Consider the following 20019-nt stretch of genomic DNA (forward strand, 5'->3'; position numbering starts at 1 on the left):
GCTGGGGGGAGGAAGCAGTGTTCCAGCACTGTATTTCCATTACTGGGGAAAGCATCCTGCCTTACAGAAGGAGGAGGAAAAACAGAGGATGTGCTGTTTCTTCTAAAGGCTCTCCATTATACTCCTTTGTTTCCAGAGATATGGATACTACATTTCATTGTGCAAGTTGAGCAGAGCTGTCTCCTGATAAAGCTACTTGCTAACTTTTGAAAAGAAAGACACAAATGATATATGTTTTCCAAAAAAAAGAGAGAAGATTTATCAACAGTAAAGTGAAACATGCGCATTTGTTTGAATGTGTATGCTGTGGGAAGGGGCTAATGGTTGCATAAATAACTTGGGCAGAGTAATGGATTAAATCTGTGCAAAGTAAGGAAGTTGTGTATTTTTTCCTTCCCCCTTTTTCTTGGTACACAATGGGACAAATATGTTAAAACTGAAAGACTGACATCTAAAATACGTAGTGTAACAACACAAACTCTGATATGAATTGTAACAGATATAACAGAGAAAGATTGGACTTAGATATACTTTGAATAATTTGTAAAACTCATACTTCAAACCAAATTCTAATTCACTTTTTCATGATGCTAAGCTACTTAAAGACTTATTAGCATTTTATTTATTTTACTTTATATCACACAATGTCTCTGTCTCCACTTAGTATCTTCTTTATTTATTTTCACTGTTTTTTAAAAAAATAATACAGTATGAGTTCTAGTTGAACATCTCTTATCTGGAATTCTGAGATCCAAATTAACTCAACATCTAAATTTTTGGGTCCATATAGCCATCTTAGGTTCCATCCACACAGCCATATAAAGCCGACTATCAAGGTAGAAAATCCCACAATATCTGCTTTTAACTGGGTTATCTGAGGCCACGCTGCCATATATTCCAGTTCAAAGCACAAAATGTGGGGATTTTATTCAGCTGTGTGGAAGGAGCCTAAGATATACCTTTGCCTTCTGGTGGTTCAGTGCATACACATTTTGTTTTCATGCACAAAGTTATTTGAAACATTGTGTCATTTTACCTTCAGGCTATGTGCATAAGATGCATATGAAGTGTCATGTTTAGATATGGGCCCCACCTTTAATATTTGCATATATTATATGTGTATGCACATATTCCAGAATCCAAAATACACTTTTGGTCCCCGTTATTTCAGATAAGGGATACTCAACCTGTACAGAATAATATGCAGCATGGCATGATGACATACATGCACACAACACACGTACATGTATTGTAGTATATCAGTGGATGGAATTATGTGATCCTCCAGATGTTGTTGAGAGCCAGTTCTAATAATTCCTTACCATGCTGGATGGGGCTGCTGGGACTTTCAATACAGTTACATCTGGAGGCCCACATTATTCCCATTGCTGCTGCAATCCTTCCTTGGCTATATGCAAATCCCACAGAGCTTTTGCCTCATTCCGGTGTTGAATTCCAGCCAATCTAATAGAGGTAGATAATCGTGTGAGTCTGTGATGTTTGGAGATATTTTGTAAATTGAAGTCAGAATAATAATAAGAAAATGCCAAGTGGGTGCATGATTAGTGCTTTGGACACCAAAACACAGTAAGGAACAAATCAAAAAAGGAAAAATGTGGCACATAGATGGATAATGATATAGATGTAACCCTAGTAGAAAACGAGTAGGTTGAAATGAAGAAACAAAAAAGCACTGATAGACACATACCTCTAAATGACATTCTATTTCTTTTCAGTCCAAATCCTGTATTTTCCCACCATGATGTGTTTTTTTAACTAAACGTACATGAGCAGCATATTATTGTTATGCTAAAAACTTAATTTATTGTATCACACAATTTATGGATAAGGAGTCACAGATTCAATGCCTGGCCATGTGTGAACGAAAGTAATCATTTTCAACCTAAGTTTCAAGAAAGCAAGAGTGAGTCCCGATCTGGAACAGAAGAGAAGCCACATGCCCACTCTCTTCCTTTATTCTGGTCCCCATTTGCTCGTTTACTTTAAATTGTCTTAGAAAGTTCCCTTTGGAGACTAATGTCCTACTTGTGCCACTGCAGATCTATCATGAGGCAGTGCTGATTCAGCAGTGTGAAGGGCAGAGAGACACCATCAGTCAGCAGGACGTAGTAACAGATGGAGGCCTTTAAAACTAAGTTTGCTCTGGGTGCTAAGATATCCCTTGGCTATGCCAATTAGATACACAGTCACTTCAGAGAGGGAGGGAGAGGTAAACATGTGTGCAGTTGGAATCCAATCTGCTGAGATATGTCTAGCCTGAGACAAAAATATGAATTATTTGGGTCCTATATATATATAGCATTTCACAGTGATCAACATATCAGTTAAAAAGACAGGTTTACCTCAGTTAACAAAGTAGTTGTGTTCCTGGACTTCTTTAACAGAGTATTTAGTATCATTTGCAGAAATAACATGGATATAATTGAGATTGGGTACTAGCCCACAAATAGAGGAGCCACTCAACATGTTTCACTAACATTTCTTTTCAAAGCGTACATACGTACACTGAAACAACTTGCCTTGCAATGCACATTCTGGTAAGTCCAAAACATTTTGATCCCTCTAGAGTCCTTTGGAAGGCTTCTCTTAAAATGTATCCAGGCATGATTATATTAAACTTATATAACATATTGGCAGGTTATCTTCTTCTCCTGTTTTCTGTTCAATAATGGATTTTGGAGGAACTGCTGTCTGCTTTGTCTATTGTAGGCAGGCATACATAGCCACAGTAGGATTGGATAGAGTAGAATCTCATTCAACAGCCTGCGTTTTTTTAAATGCAGTCATAGTGAAACCTGGTCTACTTCCTCACCATTGATCTCATTTATGTCTGGGCATAATTGGGGACAGGCAGGAGACCCCAAGGAGAAGAAGGACAAAAGCAGCCCCAATCTGAGAATCAATACGTCAGTATTATGAGTAGGTGTGTTGTTGACAAGCTGGAATGTGTCCAGAGGAGGGCGACTAAAATGATCAAGGGTCTGGAGAACAAGCCCTATGAGGAGCGGCTTAGGGAACTGGGCATGTTTAGCCTGAAGAAGAGAAGGCTGAGAGGAGATATGATAGCCATGTATAAATATGTGAGAGGAAGCCACAGGGAGGAGGGAGCAAGCTTGTTTTCTGCTTCCTTGGAGACTAGGACGCGGAACAATGGCTTCAAACTACAAGAGAGGAGATTCCATCTGAACATGAGGAAGAACTTCCTGACTGTGAGAGCCGTTCAGCAGTGGAACTCTCTGCCCCGGAGTGTGGTGGAGGCTCCTTCTTTGGAAGCTTTTAAACAGAGGCTGGATGGCCATTTGTCAGGGGTGATTTGAATGCAATATTCCTGCTTCTTGGCAGGGGGTTGGACTGGATGGCCCATGAGGTCTCTTCCAACTCTTTGATTCTATGATTCTATGATTCTATGATTCTATAAGAGAGAGGAAGTCAGGGCAGCTCTGCAGTGAAGCAATCCGAATTATTCCTGATTTATTTTGCTGGTGTAGACAGCTCCTAAGACAGAGTAGAAATGTCCTGGTGGACTATGCCCTACATGGTAATTAATAAGGGCGAAACTTGATACAAACCCGGTTTCTTTCCTATTTTATTCTCATTTGCTCCTTATCATTGAATGAGATTATTTAAGCAGGCTTTGCTTCTGTTCAGCTGGTTTCCAACAAATACTGGGGGTCAAAGAAGTGTGGAAGTGGGTGAGTAAGATATCCTGTGTATATTTTTGTAAAAATATAGAAATCTTAGTCATTTTTCCTCAAAAATATGAGGCTACTTCTGTATGGGTCAATGAAGTACTGCAACTTAACTCTGATTTAAAATAGGAACCACTGTCTTCTCTGAGTAGAGTGGCCCGAGCTTAACACAGCAGACTGAACTGCTGTGCTGCAGAAAAATCCTGTAGATCGGAAGGTCAACAATTTGAGCCTGGGTCAGGGTGAGCACCCGCTGTTAGCCCCAGCACATTTGCCCAGATAGTAGGTCGAAAACAGAAATGCAAGTAGGTAAAATAGGTACTGCTTTTAGAGGAGGGGAGGGGGAGGGAGGAGAAGGAGAAGGAGAAGGAGGAAGAAGAAGACTTGGCCCATCTTGAGAGAACCTAAAAGAAACACAGACCCTATCTATTCTCTCCTCCATTGCACTGCTTCTGGCCATTTTAAATACTTTGGCAGGGAAATGGTTGCAGTGGCCACAGGCAGCTGGCCCCTTGAGATAGTGCTGACATTTTCTCCTTTCCATGGAATGATCCTTGATGTATCCATGGGTTATATCTAAACCCGCAATTTTGGGCCCAAAACCTAGCCTTGACTTACTGTATTTCTTCAATTTTAAGAGACTTTTCCCCCCTAGATAAACATCTCTAAAATGATGTGTGTCTTAGAATTGCAAGTGTATTTTATTTTGGTGATGGTTGTACTGAAATTAGGGTGCACCTTACAATTGATGACATCTTACTGTTGAAGAAATTAGGTATACATGCAGTTGACTTATATGTGAGTATATACGTTACACCTCAGAGTTTGGTTCATTACCCATATTGTGTTTGCTCAGTGCTTAATTCCAGCACCACTATTTTCTATTCTGTGGGATTTCACTGTGAATAACACCTTCTGGATTGTGTCCAGTAAATGACTTCTCTTCCTTTAGGAGTCCCTGAAATGAATGGATGCTCCTTCCATCCTGCTATCTGGAGGAATGACAATAATTTTGCCAGTTCATAATACAGTTTCTCTTTGAACACTGAGAACCCTTTTATGATTAGCTGGGATTTTAAGCATACATTTTAATAACATATCTTAAGGTGTCTTTTAAAAATACTGCTGTAATTTCTGTCATTCTTTTCTTCTTTATAAGCTTACTGTGCTTCACTTCAGATGTAGGAGAATGACACTAGATGTTGCATGCATAATAATATTTCTCCTTTTCTACATTATTCAAATTACTTCCAACCTTCATACATAATTCTGCCATTCTGCCATTTCTTTTATTACAGTTGTAAAGCAAATGGTTATTTTATACAAATGTTACCTTGTGGCTATTAATTCAGTGATTATTTTGGATTATGGCACTCTTGGTTAAATATAAGGTGGTAAAACCTCATAAATATAAAGGCAGACGTAGGAAAATTGTCTCTCCACTTGTTTTGTTCTTCAGTCAGATCTTGATCAGGTTTTAAAGATATATTGTTATTTTTCCATTTGAGAAACTCAGTATTGAACTTTTGAAAATTTTCCAGTGTTAGCCTTTTATTGTCACATTTTTGCCCATTTCACCCAGAGAAGCACTTGGCAATACAAACAAGTGCTAACAGCTTCCTGCACTTTGTGTTCGATATATTCAGGATTTCATGTGTTGTCAAAGGCTTTCATGGCCGGAATCACTGGGTTACTATGAGTTTTGCTTACTTTCCAGTATTTACTTGTAATGTCTGAAAAGACATTTGCACGAGGTAGATTGTATTTATATCTATAGCTTGCACAATTTGCTTCCATTTTAACTTCAGACTAGACTGATGAGTTTGAACACCCAGCATGGAAGAAATTGCATAAATCTGTGTTTCTCAAATTCTACTCCTCCAGATGTTTTGGACTTCAGCTCCCACAATTTTTAACAGCTGGTAAACAGTCTGGGATTTCTGGGAGCTGAAGTCCAAAACACCTGGAGGAGCAGAGTTTGAGAAACACTGGTGTACATAGTTGTATACTGGTATACATAGCATGGCTTAATTTGTAGTTTCTGAAGCTATTGTGCAACCGCAGAAAATTAGATGCAATCATCCTTGGTGAAACAGCCACCTGCATTGGTACAGTGATTCACCTGATGGTACCTGTGTTGTAACTTTACGAACATGATGAATTCTTCCTTTCTCATTTTCCTCTCAGATCTAACAGCTAACCCATCAACCATTGCAAGCTGATTGTATCTCCTTTAGGTATCTCCTAAAATGTTTATGTCTTAGGGACACTTTATACACAACTTTCCCCTTACACATATTGTAAAAAAAAAAGAAGAAGAAGCTGGTAAAACATCACTTGCAAAGAATGGCCTGGATATTACTTTTGCTGAACACACGTGGTTCATGCACATCAGGTTCTCTTCTAACCCATGTAGTTGCAACAAAATAAACATAGAATAAATGGGAGTTTTCACTATTCTCCCGATTCCTGAGCGTGGAAGCAGAAAGAAGTAGTTTTCCTAAGCACAACTTTAGCACAGCATCCATTTGTCAAGCTGCAAGATCATTTAAATTTGTAGGCAATCTTCCTTTGATGGAGCATGGCGTGGTTGGATTGTGCCCTTAGGTTTCAACACAACGATAAAGCAACTTTACTGCTCAGATTATCTACTCCCATTCTCTTCTTTGCCCAGATCTGCACCAGACATTTGTAATTGCCATGTAGGGTCTTTATGCTGTCTAGACGATTTAGGCAATGTTCATTCTGAGAGAGAGAGAGAGAGCTGAGCCCAACTAAGTTTCTTATTGTTTTTGGGTAATTCCAGGCAGCAAACCTTCCACTTGTGACAGAGCTTGGCATAGACGACATCCATTTTGATGACTTCTCCCTCGACATGGACGCAATGATAACGGCAGCCCTCCGGATGTTCATGGAGCTTGGAATGGTTCAGAAATTTAAAATTGACTATGAGGTAACCATCTGCTCTGTGAAGATAATCTGCTGCTTTTGTCTTGGCAGCAGTCGTGGTCCATTTGTACCCGTTAGTGCTCCTGATGCGGTTTGTACTTTTCCATTTCAGACGCTGTGTAGGTGGCTTTTGACAGTGAGGAAGAATTATCGAATGGTACTCTATCACAACTGGAGGCATGCTTTCAATGTTTGCCAGCTAATGTTTGCCATGTTAACTGTAAGTATCGGAGTGGCAGGACAGTAGGACAACTCCTCATTGTTTGCATGTCAGAAGATTTGTTTCCTCCTCTTCTTTCTGATGCAGTGTTCAATTATTGACTGTGACACTAATCCCCAAGAGAACAAAGGCTCCTAATTACAGAAGCACTTATTTGGCAACATTTGAGAGAATTTCAGCAGTAGGGATGCAAGTGACATTGGGAAAGAATGGCACAATAGATGGCAGTTGCATTGTGCCGACCTTACTGTTACAGGGTGTATTACAAAACCCCTGCTCTGTTGCATATGTGCCTAATTTTCTGCCTAATATGCTAGGTACAATCCAGAGGAAATTTGGTATACTGAGGCCCTGTGAAAATAAACAGGATTTAAGGTGGGTGGATTTAAAACAGTTTGAGGTTTTGGTCACACAGTTTCCAAAGTGATACATTTCTAGCTAACCAAGAATAGAATTGGAGATTGGCAGAGGGATGGAAGGAAGGATGAAGCAAATGATAAAGAAATGCCAGCCATCAGGTTTTCGATTGCCCCTTGCCTTTACTTGGCTAATACAAGGGGAGTAGGCCCTCTGGTGGTTCAGTGGGTTAATCTGCTGAGCTGCTGAATGTGCTGACTAAAAGGTTGGCGGTTCAAATCCGGGTAGCAAGGTGTGCTCCTGCTGTTAGGCCCAGCTCCTGCCAACCTAGCAGTTGGCAAACATGCAAATGTGAGTAAATCAATAGGCATTGCTTCTGCGGGAAGGTAACAGTACTCCATGCAGCCATGCTGGCCACATGATCTTGGTGGCATCTATTGACAATTCTGGTTCTTCAGCTTAGGAGACGAGCATACCTCCCAGGAGTCGGACACAATTAGACTTAATGTCAAGGGGAAACCTTTACCTTTACCTTTAGCAGTGAGTGCAGGTGCCTAAATACACAAAAAAATCCACTTCCTGTCTGATCTCAAAGCTTAGCAGGTCCAGTTCTGGTTATTTCTTGAATGGGAGCTAATATTTCAGAGAAAGGAACTGGCAATTCACCTCTTGAGTAATTATTGTATAAGAAACCTCTGTGAAATAAATGGGGCCACACTAATTCAGCTAGTAACTTGAAGGTATGCACACACACACACACACACATATACAAAGGTGAGACCTTTGCTGAAGAAGCCATTTCTTACACTGTTTGTATTGTTTTTGATGACTTTAATACTGCCTTGCCCAGCATTACTAAAATTCAGGGAAGAGTTTAATATGTACTGTGCATTTAAAAGGCATTGTAATGAAAATAGGTTGGCTTTGGCACCTATTTTCTAAAAGGTTTCAGATTGATAAAGAAAACAGAGAGTTAACTATTTCCACATCACATGCATGTAGTAGCATTCATTATATGCATTCACTGCTCTCCCTCCACCCCCTGCCCTGGCTTTTTAAAGGGGAGCATATAATCAGTTTTCCAACAGGGATATTAAGGTCTAGACTCCCTGCAGGAATTTGGGGTTGATGGTCCTTAAGAGTTCTTTCCAGCTGCGGTTTTTATGATGATGTGCTCTGATTGCAAAAGAGGCCAAATTTTTAAAATCTAAAACCATTATCACCTGGTGTAACGGACTTCCTGTGCCAGTAAACCAGGCAATATTTTCTAGGGGAAAATGCACTATATCAGAGGTAAAAATCAGTAAAACTAGAAGGTAAAACTGGGCAAGAAAGAGCATTGTTTACAAAATGGGAGCTTATTGAAGAGCACAGAATTGAAGATATTTATGTAATGGAGTTACAGAGTGTGCGGGGAGGGTCAAGATAGGTGCCACAATTTTATTTGGAAATGGTAGATATCGGTTGATAGGACTGATGCTGTTTTCTAAGGAAAGCTTAGTTTTGAAGGTGATTCTCCATGTTTTCTGCATGGGTGAAGAAACTGGGGAGGGGGGAACGGGACAGACAGACTATTTTTGATGCTAGTACTTTGCACCAGTGATATTAGCAACATGCTCTCACTTCCAATTCTTTTAGAAATGTTGCTGTTTTAATTTTTAGAACATTGTGAATTGGTGCTCATGGAAACACACTGTTGGGCCTAAGAGCATTAGCAAAGGAAAATAGTGCAATAGTTGTCCTCCAATGAGTTTTTTCATTTTCACAAGTAGTGGTACATTTGTTTGTGTGATCTGCTAGGCATCCTTCTTCTTATACAACTGTTGTACAAAGAATTAAGCAAGTGGTTCTGTAACTGGTTGTACAACTGGGTATGCAGTCAGTACTTCAGCACAGGATACCACTCATTTCACATTTGGTTACACAACTTAAATTTTTCTTTGCTTCTCTACTTGTGCATGGTGTAGATCAGTATACCTGCAAGCACAATGCCATTTGTGCTGGAAAAGGGACACCACCAGATTCTGGGTGCACATATGTCTCTCCCTGCAACATTACTTGAGAAAGATCTCCTTGGCATCTGAAGCAGCATGTTAATTTGATCTTTGGTTTGCAATTGTGTGTGGTGGTAAAACCATTTCTGAATCTGGATTCACATCACAAATGAAGAACTAGCTGATAAGACCCCAAAATGCTGTCTGTGTATATTGTCTCTGTCCTGCAAATTTTGGGCACAGTCAGCCCCAGGCATGTTGCTTCTTAAAGTCAAGAGCAAGATGATGTTTTCCTCCAATTCACCTACAGAAGCCAATTTGTCTAACAGCTGGCTAGAGATGGGGGCTGCATTGCTGGAGGATCAGGCTGTCTGGATCATATACCAAGAGAGAAAAATATGCCCAAGGGCCGTTCCAGACAGGCCCTATATACCAGGATCTGATCCCAGGTTTTCTATTTATCCCAGATTATCTGGTAGTGTGGACTCATATAATCCAGTTTAAAGCAGAAAACATTGGATATAGGACCTGAGAGTAACAAATGAATGCAGTATCAAGGAGAAAACTACATATGAATCCATGGAAGATCAGAAGACTCCTGCTTTGGTCAGAGTAGAGTCTTACACAGCAGCTTCTGGATGCAAGCTTTTGTTGACCGGAGACCCCATCTACCTTGTCACATAATGCAGTTTGAAACTGCATAATGAAGTCAATATAGATAGGATCAGAGGTAACTGTAGTTTTCCCCTGTAGAGTTAACAACACATTAAAGGGGACAATTTAGAAAGAACATTTAAGTGGAGATGTTTTTTGTTTTGGAACCCTCATTAATATATTTTCTTGTTTTGACTATATTTGCACACTATTTTGACATCTGTGAGAATGGGAAGTGGTTTGACATACTATAACATTTTAAAAAATTAAAAGTTTGAATATTCCTAGTTCCCTGTGCTTATTCTCTGATCAACCACTTGTCCCATCAAGGCTTGGTTCAGTAAAACAAAGAAACAACACACAGCGAGATCTCAATCACAAGGGGATTTAATATGGCATTCAGCTAGCTTTGTCAATGATCTTTTACCATTAAAACCATTTGAATGCTGAATCTATGATGTTTCACTGCTGAGGTGGCCACACAGAGATTTGAACCATTCAGTGGAACTTCTGATGAGTGCTGTCAAATCTTGGATTCACAGTAATCAAAAGTTTGATATAAAACGTCCTCTAGGTGGAGCTCAAAGGCCACTTTTGTTTGCGAGTGTTTTCTGGAAGCACTAGGTGAGGGATGACAAAATGTTTCAGCCTCTAATGAAAAAGCTTCTTTTCATCTAGCTGTAATAGCTGCCAGGCAGCAAGATCAAATAGAACTGCTATTCTTTAGGAAGATGGTTTTTCACTTTTTAAGAGTTTTAGACAGTATTTTGGCAGTAGATCTGTGTATATTTCTGCATGGCTACTTTTCAAAACTCTGGCAAACGTGTCTCATTTCTAGCACAATGGTTTCTTATAGATAGTGTAATATTTTTGCATCATCACTTTGAACGGATTCATATGACTTTACCTTTGCCGGGAGCAGGCAGAGATTTTGTGGGACACCGTTACTGTCAAAGGTTATGACAAACCCTGCTCGCCTTCCATTTCCTTATGGTGTTTTAAACATTGAACCCCTTAGATGGCTGCAACACCAAATAAGTCTTTTGCATGTTTCTTCAGGATTTTACATTGCACAGGAAAACCTAGTTATAATTCTGTTGCATCTAATCTTTGTTTTAGCAATAATCCTAGCACAATTCTCAGACAGTTGCTCACGTGGAACTGGGGGCAGCTGTGCAATCCTCTTGGCCATTTGTCCTGAGCCTCTGGACATTCCCCTCCATTGGAGAACCTAGCTTGATGTGCCAAACACAGTGTGACTCACACCCACTAAGACAACCGCCTCTCATGGGCACAGACAAAGATGTTGTGAAGTTGCTACGGTTGGAGTAACATGCTACTTCTGCTGGCTTTTGTACATGTAGAAGAGATGTCACCTTGATCTTTTATGTATTCATGTATTGGTGAATCTTTTCCACTGTCCATATTACTCATTTTATGGAGCTGGCTCTTGTACATATGACAGGATAAGTTCATATGACAATGAACTGATCTTCCAGATGTGCAGGATTTATTGTAGTATCATCATTGTCTTTACTTATATACCCCTTTTTTCTCTTAAAGAAATTCAAAGTGAATTTAAAACTGGTACTATTTTGGGCAGAAGACGTTACAACTATTACTGCATATTCTCATGAATCAGTCTAGGCCAGTGGTTCCCAACTTTTTTTTTTTTTTTTTACCAGGGACGACTTTGACCAGGGACCACTTCAACAGTAGTACCAAAAGGGTTACAAATCAGTTTTTGGTCAACTTTAGATTCAGTTTGGTTTTTTGGGGTTCTGATTCAGAAAATTGCATAGACCACATCAGCTCTAGTTTCTGATGCAGAACATTTGTCATCCAGTAGTCGCCATCTGCTCGCCATATTTAATAATCTAAAGCTGATATGACAGTAGTAATCATGTGTGGGTAGTCAGCCTCTCTACTCTCGACATTCCTGATGTCTTGGATTTTGAGAGACCAGTCGCTCTCGTTTCTGGCAACAGTGTTGTAATAGTGAAGCCGCAGACATTTTTTCGATCTTGTGGACCACTGGTGGTCCATGGACTACAGGTTGGGAACCACTGGTCTAGACATTTTTGTTAAAAATCGATACCCACAACCTGGTATACGGGTCATTGTAAGTATTTATTTATTTATTTATTTCGGGTACTTCTACCCCGCCCTTCTCAACCCCCTAAGGGGGACTCAGGGCGGCTTCCAACTGGCATGCGTTTGATGCCTACAATTCAACACAATAAAATACATAGTAACAATCATTATAAACAGTTAAAGCATTACATTAATACAATAAAGAGCCAGCCTGGTGGCCATCGTTTCGCCAAGTCCATAATTAATAAATTCATTCCGCTTATCATAGTCCATTTCCAAAGCTTTAGTCGTCATTGTCCTTGTCAGTCTGCCAGATTACCCAAAGGCCTGGTCCCATATCCATGTTTTTAATTTCCTTCTGAAAGAGAGGAGGGATGATGATGATCTAATTTCCCCGGAGAGTGAATTCCACAGGCAGGGGGCCACCACCGAGAAGGCCCTGTCCCTCGTCCCCGCCAATTTCATCTGTGACAAGGGCGGGGCCGAGAGCAGGGCCTCTCCAGAAGATCTTAAATTCCTAGGCGGGATGTAGAAGGAGATACGTTTGGATAGGTATGTTGGGCCGGTGCCGTATAGGGTTTTATAGGTCAAGACCAGCACTTTGAATTGTCCTTTAACTCTTATTTAAATAAGGAACCATTCCATACTCTGAGTAGAGTTGTGAAAGGCAACAGCTAAGTGTGTTCCTGGACAACCTAGAAGAAGTATCAGCTCCATCTATTTTCTCTGTTGGACTTCTTCTAACCTTTTTAAAGGCCTGAGTGGGCAAATGGTGGTATCTGTTCCCCTTTGCCCCCAAAGAGGACTTGACACTTTCTCCTCTCCACAAAATGACCCCTGACTTATCCACAGTACACATCTATGCATTTGGTCAGCAAACCAACCCTTGGATTATATAGTAGTTTTACTTCTACCTGAGCATATATGGTAGTTCTAAGAGCCCCCGGTGGCGCAGCTGGTTAAACTGCTGAGTTAATGAACTTGTTGACTGAATGGCTGGCAGTTTGAATCCGGAGAGCAGTGTGAGCACCCACTGTTCGCCCCAGCTTCTGCCAACCTAGCAGTTCGAAAACATGCAAATGTGAGTAGATCAATAGGGACTGCTCCAGTGGGAAGATAACGGTGCTCCATGCAGTTATGCCTGCCACATGACCTTAGAGGTGTCTACAGCCAAATGGAGATAAGCACCAACTAAAAGAGTTGGACTTGACTAGACTTAATGTCAGGGGAAAACCTTTACCTAATAGCATGTAAGTGCTTTCCAGTTGTTAAGAATGGGATAATGGATCTTGAAGTAGAACTGTGATAGCAGCTTTTCCAATCTATATCTGTGTATATAAGGACATTTGTAGAAATTTCTCGTACTTAAACACATGGAAGGAAGCCTTGAGGGACAGAGTATATAACACGCCTCCACCACATGTGTTCATTATCCATAATTTGAAGACTTGGAAAGGATTAGTAATTTAATTGCAATTGAAATATCTCAAATGGAAAAATATCTTTCATTATACAGAAAATGTCCAGAATTCAGATTTCTGATAATATCTGTACATTTTGGAATATAAATGACCAGTGAATACATTTATATTTTACTGGTATCGCATTATATTAAGTTGCTCCATAAGGCTCACTTTTCCCCGTGAAATCTGTGCTTATAAATGGCCATACCATTAAATCGTTCCTAGGTGTGATATTACTCAGATAATGGTGTTGCCACTGAACTCTAAAACTATAGATACTTATGTAAAGACACCTTGAAATATAGGTACGTATTTTGTTATTTCATCTATTTGTTCCTAAATTTTATGTAACTTCTTATGGGTTGTTATAATTTTGCACATTTTACTGGTAATGCGGGTTAGGAAGGGAGGGATAAAAATATGGTTATCTTAGATTTTATGACAACACTCATTGAGGCTACATCAGAGAGAAGCAGTTCAACACTTTTATGAGTGGATATTACAGTAAACATACTGACAATTCCTTTGGTTTCTATACACTCCTTAAAATGTGGATATTCTATGTTTGTGAATGAAATTTCTGGTGCTGGTATGGTTAGATTTAGAAAAACAGTGTTGATAGATGCTGTGATAGAAAAGGAGGAAGGCTTCTTTTTAAAGGACTAAATTGTTATTATTCTTTCTGCTAAGTACATAGTAAAGAGTCTGGGCATGGAAACTCATCTTGGTGGTTATAGAAAGCTATGGATTAATGAAATACTGATGTGAATGAAATATATTAAATATTGGACTGTTGTTTGGAAGTGGTTCTGAACATCATCTAGTCCAATTTTGTATAGAATTGTAATGTTTGACACAAATCTAAATTTATAATTTGACAGCTTAGAAAATTACTTTTTTTCTGTGTCAGGAGTGACTTGAGAAACTGCAAGTTGCTTCTGGTGTGAGAGAATTAGCTGTCTGCAAGGACATTGCTCAGGGGATGCCTGGGTGTTTTTGATGTCTTACTTCTGAAAAACAATAATTTCTTAGTACTTACCCTTCCTCTTGTTAAAGGTAGTTTAAACTGTCACCATTAGTTATTTTTAAAAGGACATCTGATGTTTTCATGCCACTGGTCTTATTGCTGGAGAAGTGATGAAAAAGAGGGATATCATGCTAGGAAGAAGGATTTTTTTAAAAAAACAACTGAAAGTCGTTTCTGGTGTGAGAAAATTGGCCGTCTGCAAGGACATTGCCCAGGGGATGCCCAGATGTTTTGAAGTGTTACCATCCTTGTGGGAGGTTTCTCTCGTGTCCCCACATGAGGAGCTGGAGCTGATAGATGGAGCTCATCCACGCTCTTCCCAGATTCGAACCTACGACCTGTCGGTCTTCAGTCCTGCCGGCACAGAGGTTTAACCCACTGTGCCACCGGGGGCTCCTAAGTAGGATGAAACACACAATTGCATGTGGTTTGGATTTACACAGAAGGCATTGCAAGCATAGTGGCTGAGTTGGTAGTGCCTGTTCTAAATAGGGTTCTCCCAAGTCCTGAAATTTCAGGCCTAAACCTGAGAACTAGAGATGATGTGTTGTGATGTTGTAGAGGACAGCCTAGGTGATGGCATCAAATCCCATACATTAAGTATGCACCACAATTGCACTGAGTATGCAATTCAAATAAAAAATGAGAGTATTATATATGTATATGTACATATAAAAATGAGAATACTGTATACAGTAGAGTCTTGCTTATCCAAAATAAATAGGCCAGCAGAACATTGGATAAGTGAAAATGTTGGATAATAAGGAGAGATTAAGGAAAAACCTATTAGACGTCAAATTACGTTATTATTTTACAAATTAAGCACCAAAACATCACGTTTTACAACAAATCAACAGAAAAAGCAGTTCAATACATGGTAATGTTATGTAGTAATTACTGTATTTATGAATTTAGCACCAAAACATTGCAATGTATTAAAATAGCTGTGCATCCAGACGAGAGGAAGATTGCGTTGGATAATATAGAACATTAGATGAGTGAAGGTTGGATAAGTGGGACTCTATTGTGTGTCTATATTAACATGTATGCATGTATGTGCGTGCACATTTTTCAAAACAATACTCTTGCTTTGAGACTGTACCTCCTTTGCTTTATGGATAAGAGAAGACAGTCCAGGCCTTAAGATCTGGAAAGTCTAATTCTGAAAGAATGTGCTCTATATTCCTAGTACAGTGGGCCTGTCCATAGTGTCAACATCAATTGGAACCGGGGAGAAATGGGAAGGGAAATGGGAAAAACTTTTTTTAATCATGTCAGAAGCAATGTGAGACTATACTGCAAGTAGCATCTGATGTGAGAGAATTGGCCATCTACAGAAACATTGCCCATAGGTTGCCCGGATGTGTTACTATCCTGCTGAGAGGGTTCTCATGTCCCCGTAAGCTAGAACTGACAGACAGGAGCTCACCCCATCTCACGGATTCAAACTGGCAACCTTCAGATCAGAACCCAGCCTTCAGGTCAGCAGTCGAGCTGGCACAAGAGATTAACCCATTGTGCCATCACGGCTCCATGGGAAGAAATGATAGCCAAGGTATATCTCATTTGTTGTTTTCTAAACATTTTTGTGAAGGAATGTAACCTATCCAAGGTATATCTGTGGATATGTTATATTCCTCTTTTATGATAAAAAACAAAAACAAAACCCAGAGATCACTCTCCATTTTAGTGAGTAGAAGGCTGAGGTGGGATGAAAGGGAAAGTTATCGATGGTGCAGACCATGCAGGGGTTAGATCTTACAATTGTGTGGAGGCAGGTGAGCAGCTTGGACCTCTGCTAGTTTATTTTGACCCCAGTATAATTGAGTCCCTGTGTTGTGCCCCAATTGATCCCTGTGTTAGAGCAGTGATATGCCAAAAGTGAAACCTTCTCAAAGTTGCTGGATGATCACTTCATGAACAACCTAAGAGTTGGTGGAAGATGTCATTACACACAGTGAGGACACTATTGTAGCTACACAGAGAGCAAAATGGAGCACTGCCCCCAGAAAGAGCTCTGCCCCCCCCCCCCCAACACACACACAATTACCATGCTTTTCTCTGTAGTCCCCAGATTTCTGGCATTGCAGAGATTGAGACATTAATAATAGTCCACATGTAGAACTCTTATATTTGCTATGTTCACATTCCCTTGGTGACTTTGGCTGCCATCTTGGGATGCCTAAACTGTATTTCTAAATATTTATCTGAAGTTCCTGCTATGTTGAAATAAAATGTTATGGTGGTATTCCATTTAAGATAGTTTGCTGTTTGCTCTTTTAAGGTTATGCCTATCTGCATTAAACCAATCCCATGAATGTGTGCATTCCACAAACTGTAACAACATAAACTAAAACATCACTAATCATCCATTTTTGGCATCTAAAGGAACCTTAGGTTATTCTAGGAAGAAGGAATAGTTGCACCCAATTTCTAAATTGAGTATTTTCACATAAATGGTGTTCCTGTGCTTTGAATGTCTTAGTATGTGGGTCATGCCATCAGTGCAGCATGAAGTTTTTAAAATAACTCCAGAGCTCGGCAGCCCTTTTGTATGTTTAATCATTTATACAGTTACTCTTCTATGGCTTGGCCTTTGAGAGCAACAGACCTGGTGCTGCAACCTGGACATCCATCATTTTAACTCGCCCAACTCCTCTCATTGATTATAATGAAACTACTCTTGTGAGTAAGGAGTTTTGACTGTTGGGTTGACCTCAAGATCAAATCCGCATATTTTTAAACAGTTGTATTTGTTCAGATCCTTTTCCCCTCTTTTCTCTTTTTCTTTCACAACAAATAAATATTACAAATAATCGCACTGAATTCCCGTTAGCTAATAACAAAGAACATAAAAGCAGATCAAGTATGATACAATTAATTTCCTCACCCAAAAGAATGATCTTTATAACTCTCTTTAGATTCTGGCTCTTGTGAGTTAAAGTCATTTATTTTCTGGCAAAAATAAATTTTTGGCCCAGTATCATCCTATACCATGGTGGCACAGCAGGTTAAACCACTAAGCTGCAGAACGTGCTGACCAGAACATCAGCGGTTCAAATCTGCAGTATGGGGTGAGCTCCCATTGTTCGCCCCAGCTTCTTTGAACCTAGGAGTTCAAAAACATGCAAATGTGAATATATCAATAGGTACCGCTTCAGCAGGAAGGTAATGGCTCTCCATGCAGTCATGCTGACCACATGACCTTGGAGGTGTCTACAGACAACGCCTGCTCATCGGCTTAGAAATGGAGATGTTTACCAACCCTCAGAGTTGGACACGACTGGACTTAATGTCAAGGGGAAACCTTTACCTTTTATCATCCTGTCCTATGCATTTTTCCTTTACACGCTGAAATTTTAAATGCAAGGGAAATATAATTATTTCTCTTGTGCCTTATTTGCAAAAAAGAAAACTTTCTTACTGTTTTCCTACTCTTGCTACATTTACCCTGCAGGTTACATTTTTTGTAATACTCTTTTGTATTTGGTGTTATGTCTTTGCAATATTAACTAATGACAATGAAATTTATTATTTGGGTATTATTGTTTTGGCAATGTATTTTTTTTTTAGCTGTGACACAACATGTGAAAACTTGGCTGGTACTCTCCAATGTAAAACATTTCTTTTTAAACTCAGATACCATATCCACTTTAATAAGAAGCTTTACTTGCAATATTCAACTCAGTTATATCCACTTTACTATGCAACAGCTTACATGCAGTAAGCTCTGGAGTGTGTGTGCTGACTTTGTGTATGAAATATTTCTTACAAGACTATATAAAATATTCCTTATTAAACTGAGAAACCATGGCGCAATCCTTCTTTAAGTAAATGTATCAGAAGCCTAATTTGCTAAATTGATTTCAAGGTTTTGATTGACAAGTGTAAATAAGAAATGCTAGGAGGAAAACATTGCCATTTTGTGAAATACAAATATCAGATGCCTGCGGTCTGTCCTGGTGATGCTCGGCCCATTTTTGGAGGAAGAGAAAGACTGTTTTTGTTCCTGTTTCTCTCTGTGTCTGTACTATGGATGTGCATGCGTCAGCAGGGAGATGATGGTTCCTGAATATGGCACATCTAAGATGTCAGATTCAGTTTCTGTTATCAAGTCTCTTTCTGTTGCTGCTGCTTTCATTATGACATCCTTAATGTGATATCTGTGTAATACATGACCATACCAGATGGAAAGTGTCCTCTTCCAGGGTTCGGGTACTAATGTGAGACCAAATGACTATTGCAAACCTTAGCCAGTTGGCTTCCACAACTCTATCTGGGGGAAAATCATTTTTTAAACTGCAATATGGCAATATTGTGATGTGGGTCCTGAACCCAACAATGCTCTCTACACACAATGTATGATGTTCTATTACTCACTGGAGTTATTGTTGCATTTATAATAAAAAACTTCAATTGGTGGATCAAGCTTAACAGTTACTTAGTTCCGTTCTCTTTCTTGTTTAATCTAAGCTTACAATTGATTTAATATGTAACAAGATCACTGATTGCTATGAATATTAATTCATCAATATTATTTGTTTTGTTGTCTTTTTTCCAGACCGCAGGCTTTCAGGAGATTCTGACAGAAATTGAAATTTTGGCCTTGATTGTGGGATGTTTATGCCATGACCTTGACCACAGGGGGACCAACAATGCCTTTCAAGCCAAGTATGCTTCTTAATTTTTATTAGTCTGTTTTCCTTATATATGAAGTGTGAAGGGCTACAGAAGGAAGCGTTCATTTCAAAATGCTGTACACAGCAAAGTATACTTAGGCTTGCTTTTAAGGGAGACCATCCATCTTAACAATTCTTGATTACCCCACCACTACCCAAAAAGAGCTCCATAAATTTAAATTTCCTTTAAATCACTTTTTATTTCATGCTGTTAACTTGGCCTGCCCTGTATGAATAACTGTGTGGTATAAAATCAGGAAACAAAATCTGAATGTTCAGTTCGTTGGAGTTTCTCCTTCATCTACATATCTTCACATGCCAAAATAGAGATCATTAAATATTTGCCATCTGTCATTCTTGGGGCTTTGGCTCTGAATATTCAGGCAGTATTAAGGGTATATAACCCATTGCATTTAAAAGAGAAGCAGGTGTTTCCACAAACAGGGTCCTTCTTGGCTTGTACACTCATATTCTTTTTACACAAAGCAGAATATTGGTCTTTTCCCTGGTTAATGTAAAAGAGCAGTTGCTCTGCACTCCCTCCTGTGAGAGGAACATAAAGGTCACTTTTCAGAGGACATTTATGTGTATACAGCTGTTCTGTTGTTGTAGTTACCATTGATTGTATATTTTAAAGCATAAAAGTATTGTTGGATGTAAACACAAGGAAACAAAATAATAATTTTACCATTAAGGGTAATCGTAAGAATGCTATGAATTATGAATTAATACAATTTGTATTTTTTCCCAACCTGTGTTCCACAGGTTTTGAGAACAACTAGCCCAGAGATTTTAGATTAGGGACATTTATTAGAAAGAGCCTTACTTGAAGATGTACAGTATCTTGTTTTTACCTTAACAGCTTTCCTTTT

At 39.3% G+C, this 20019-nt stretch overlaps 1 protein-coding gene across 1 annotated transcript in view; it reads left to right on the forward strand.

The window, feature by feature from the left end:
* The window catches only part of PDE11A (phosphodiesterase 11A), a 208967-nt gene that overhangs the window by 151980 nt on the left and 36968 nt on the right, over positions 1 to 20019 (forward strand). Inside the window, exons 11-13 of the mRNA XM_060779634.2 lie at positions 6517 to 6663; positions 6772 to 6879; positions 19030 to 19139. Coding sequence (XP_060635617.2) covers positions 6517 to 6663; positions 6772 to 6879; positions 19030 to 19139 — 365 coding nt within the window. The remainder of the gene's footprint in view (positions 1 to 6516; positions 6664 to 6771; positions 6880 to 19029; positions 19140 to 20019) is intronic.

This window comes from Anolis sagrei, chromosome 1, assembly GCF_037176765.1.
Source record: "Anolis sagrei isolate rAnoSag1 chromosome 1, rAnoSag1.mat, whole genome shotgun sequence".
NCBI classification, from domain to species: domain Eukaryota; kingdom Metazoa; phylum Chordata; class Lepidosauria; order Squamata; family Dactyloidae; genus Anolis; species Anolis sagrei.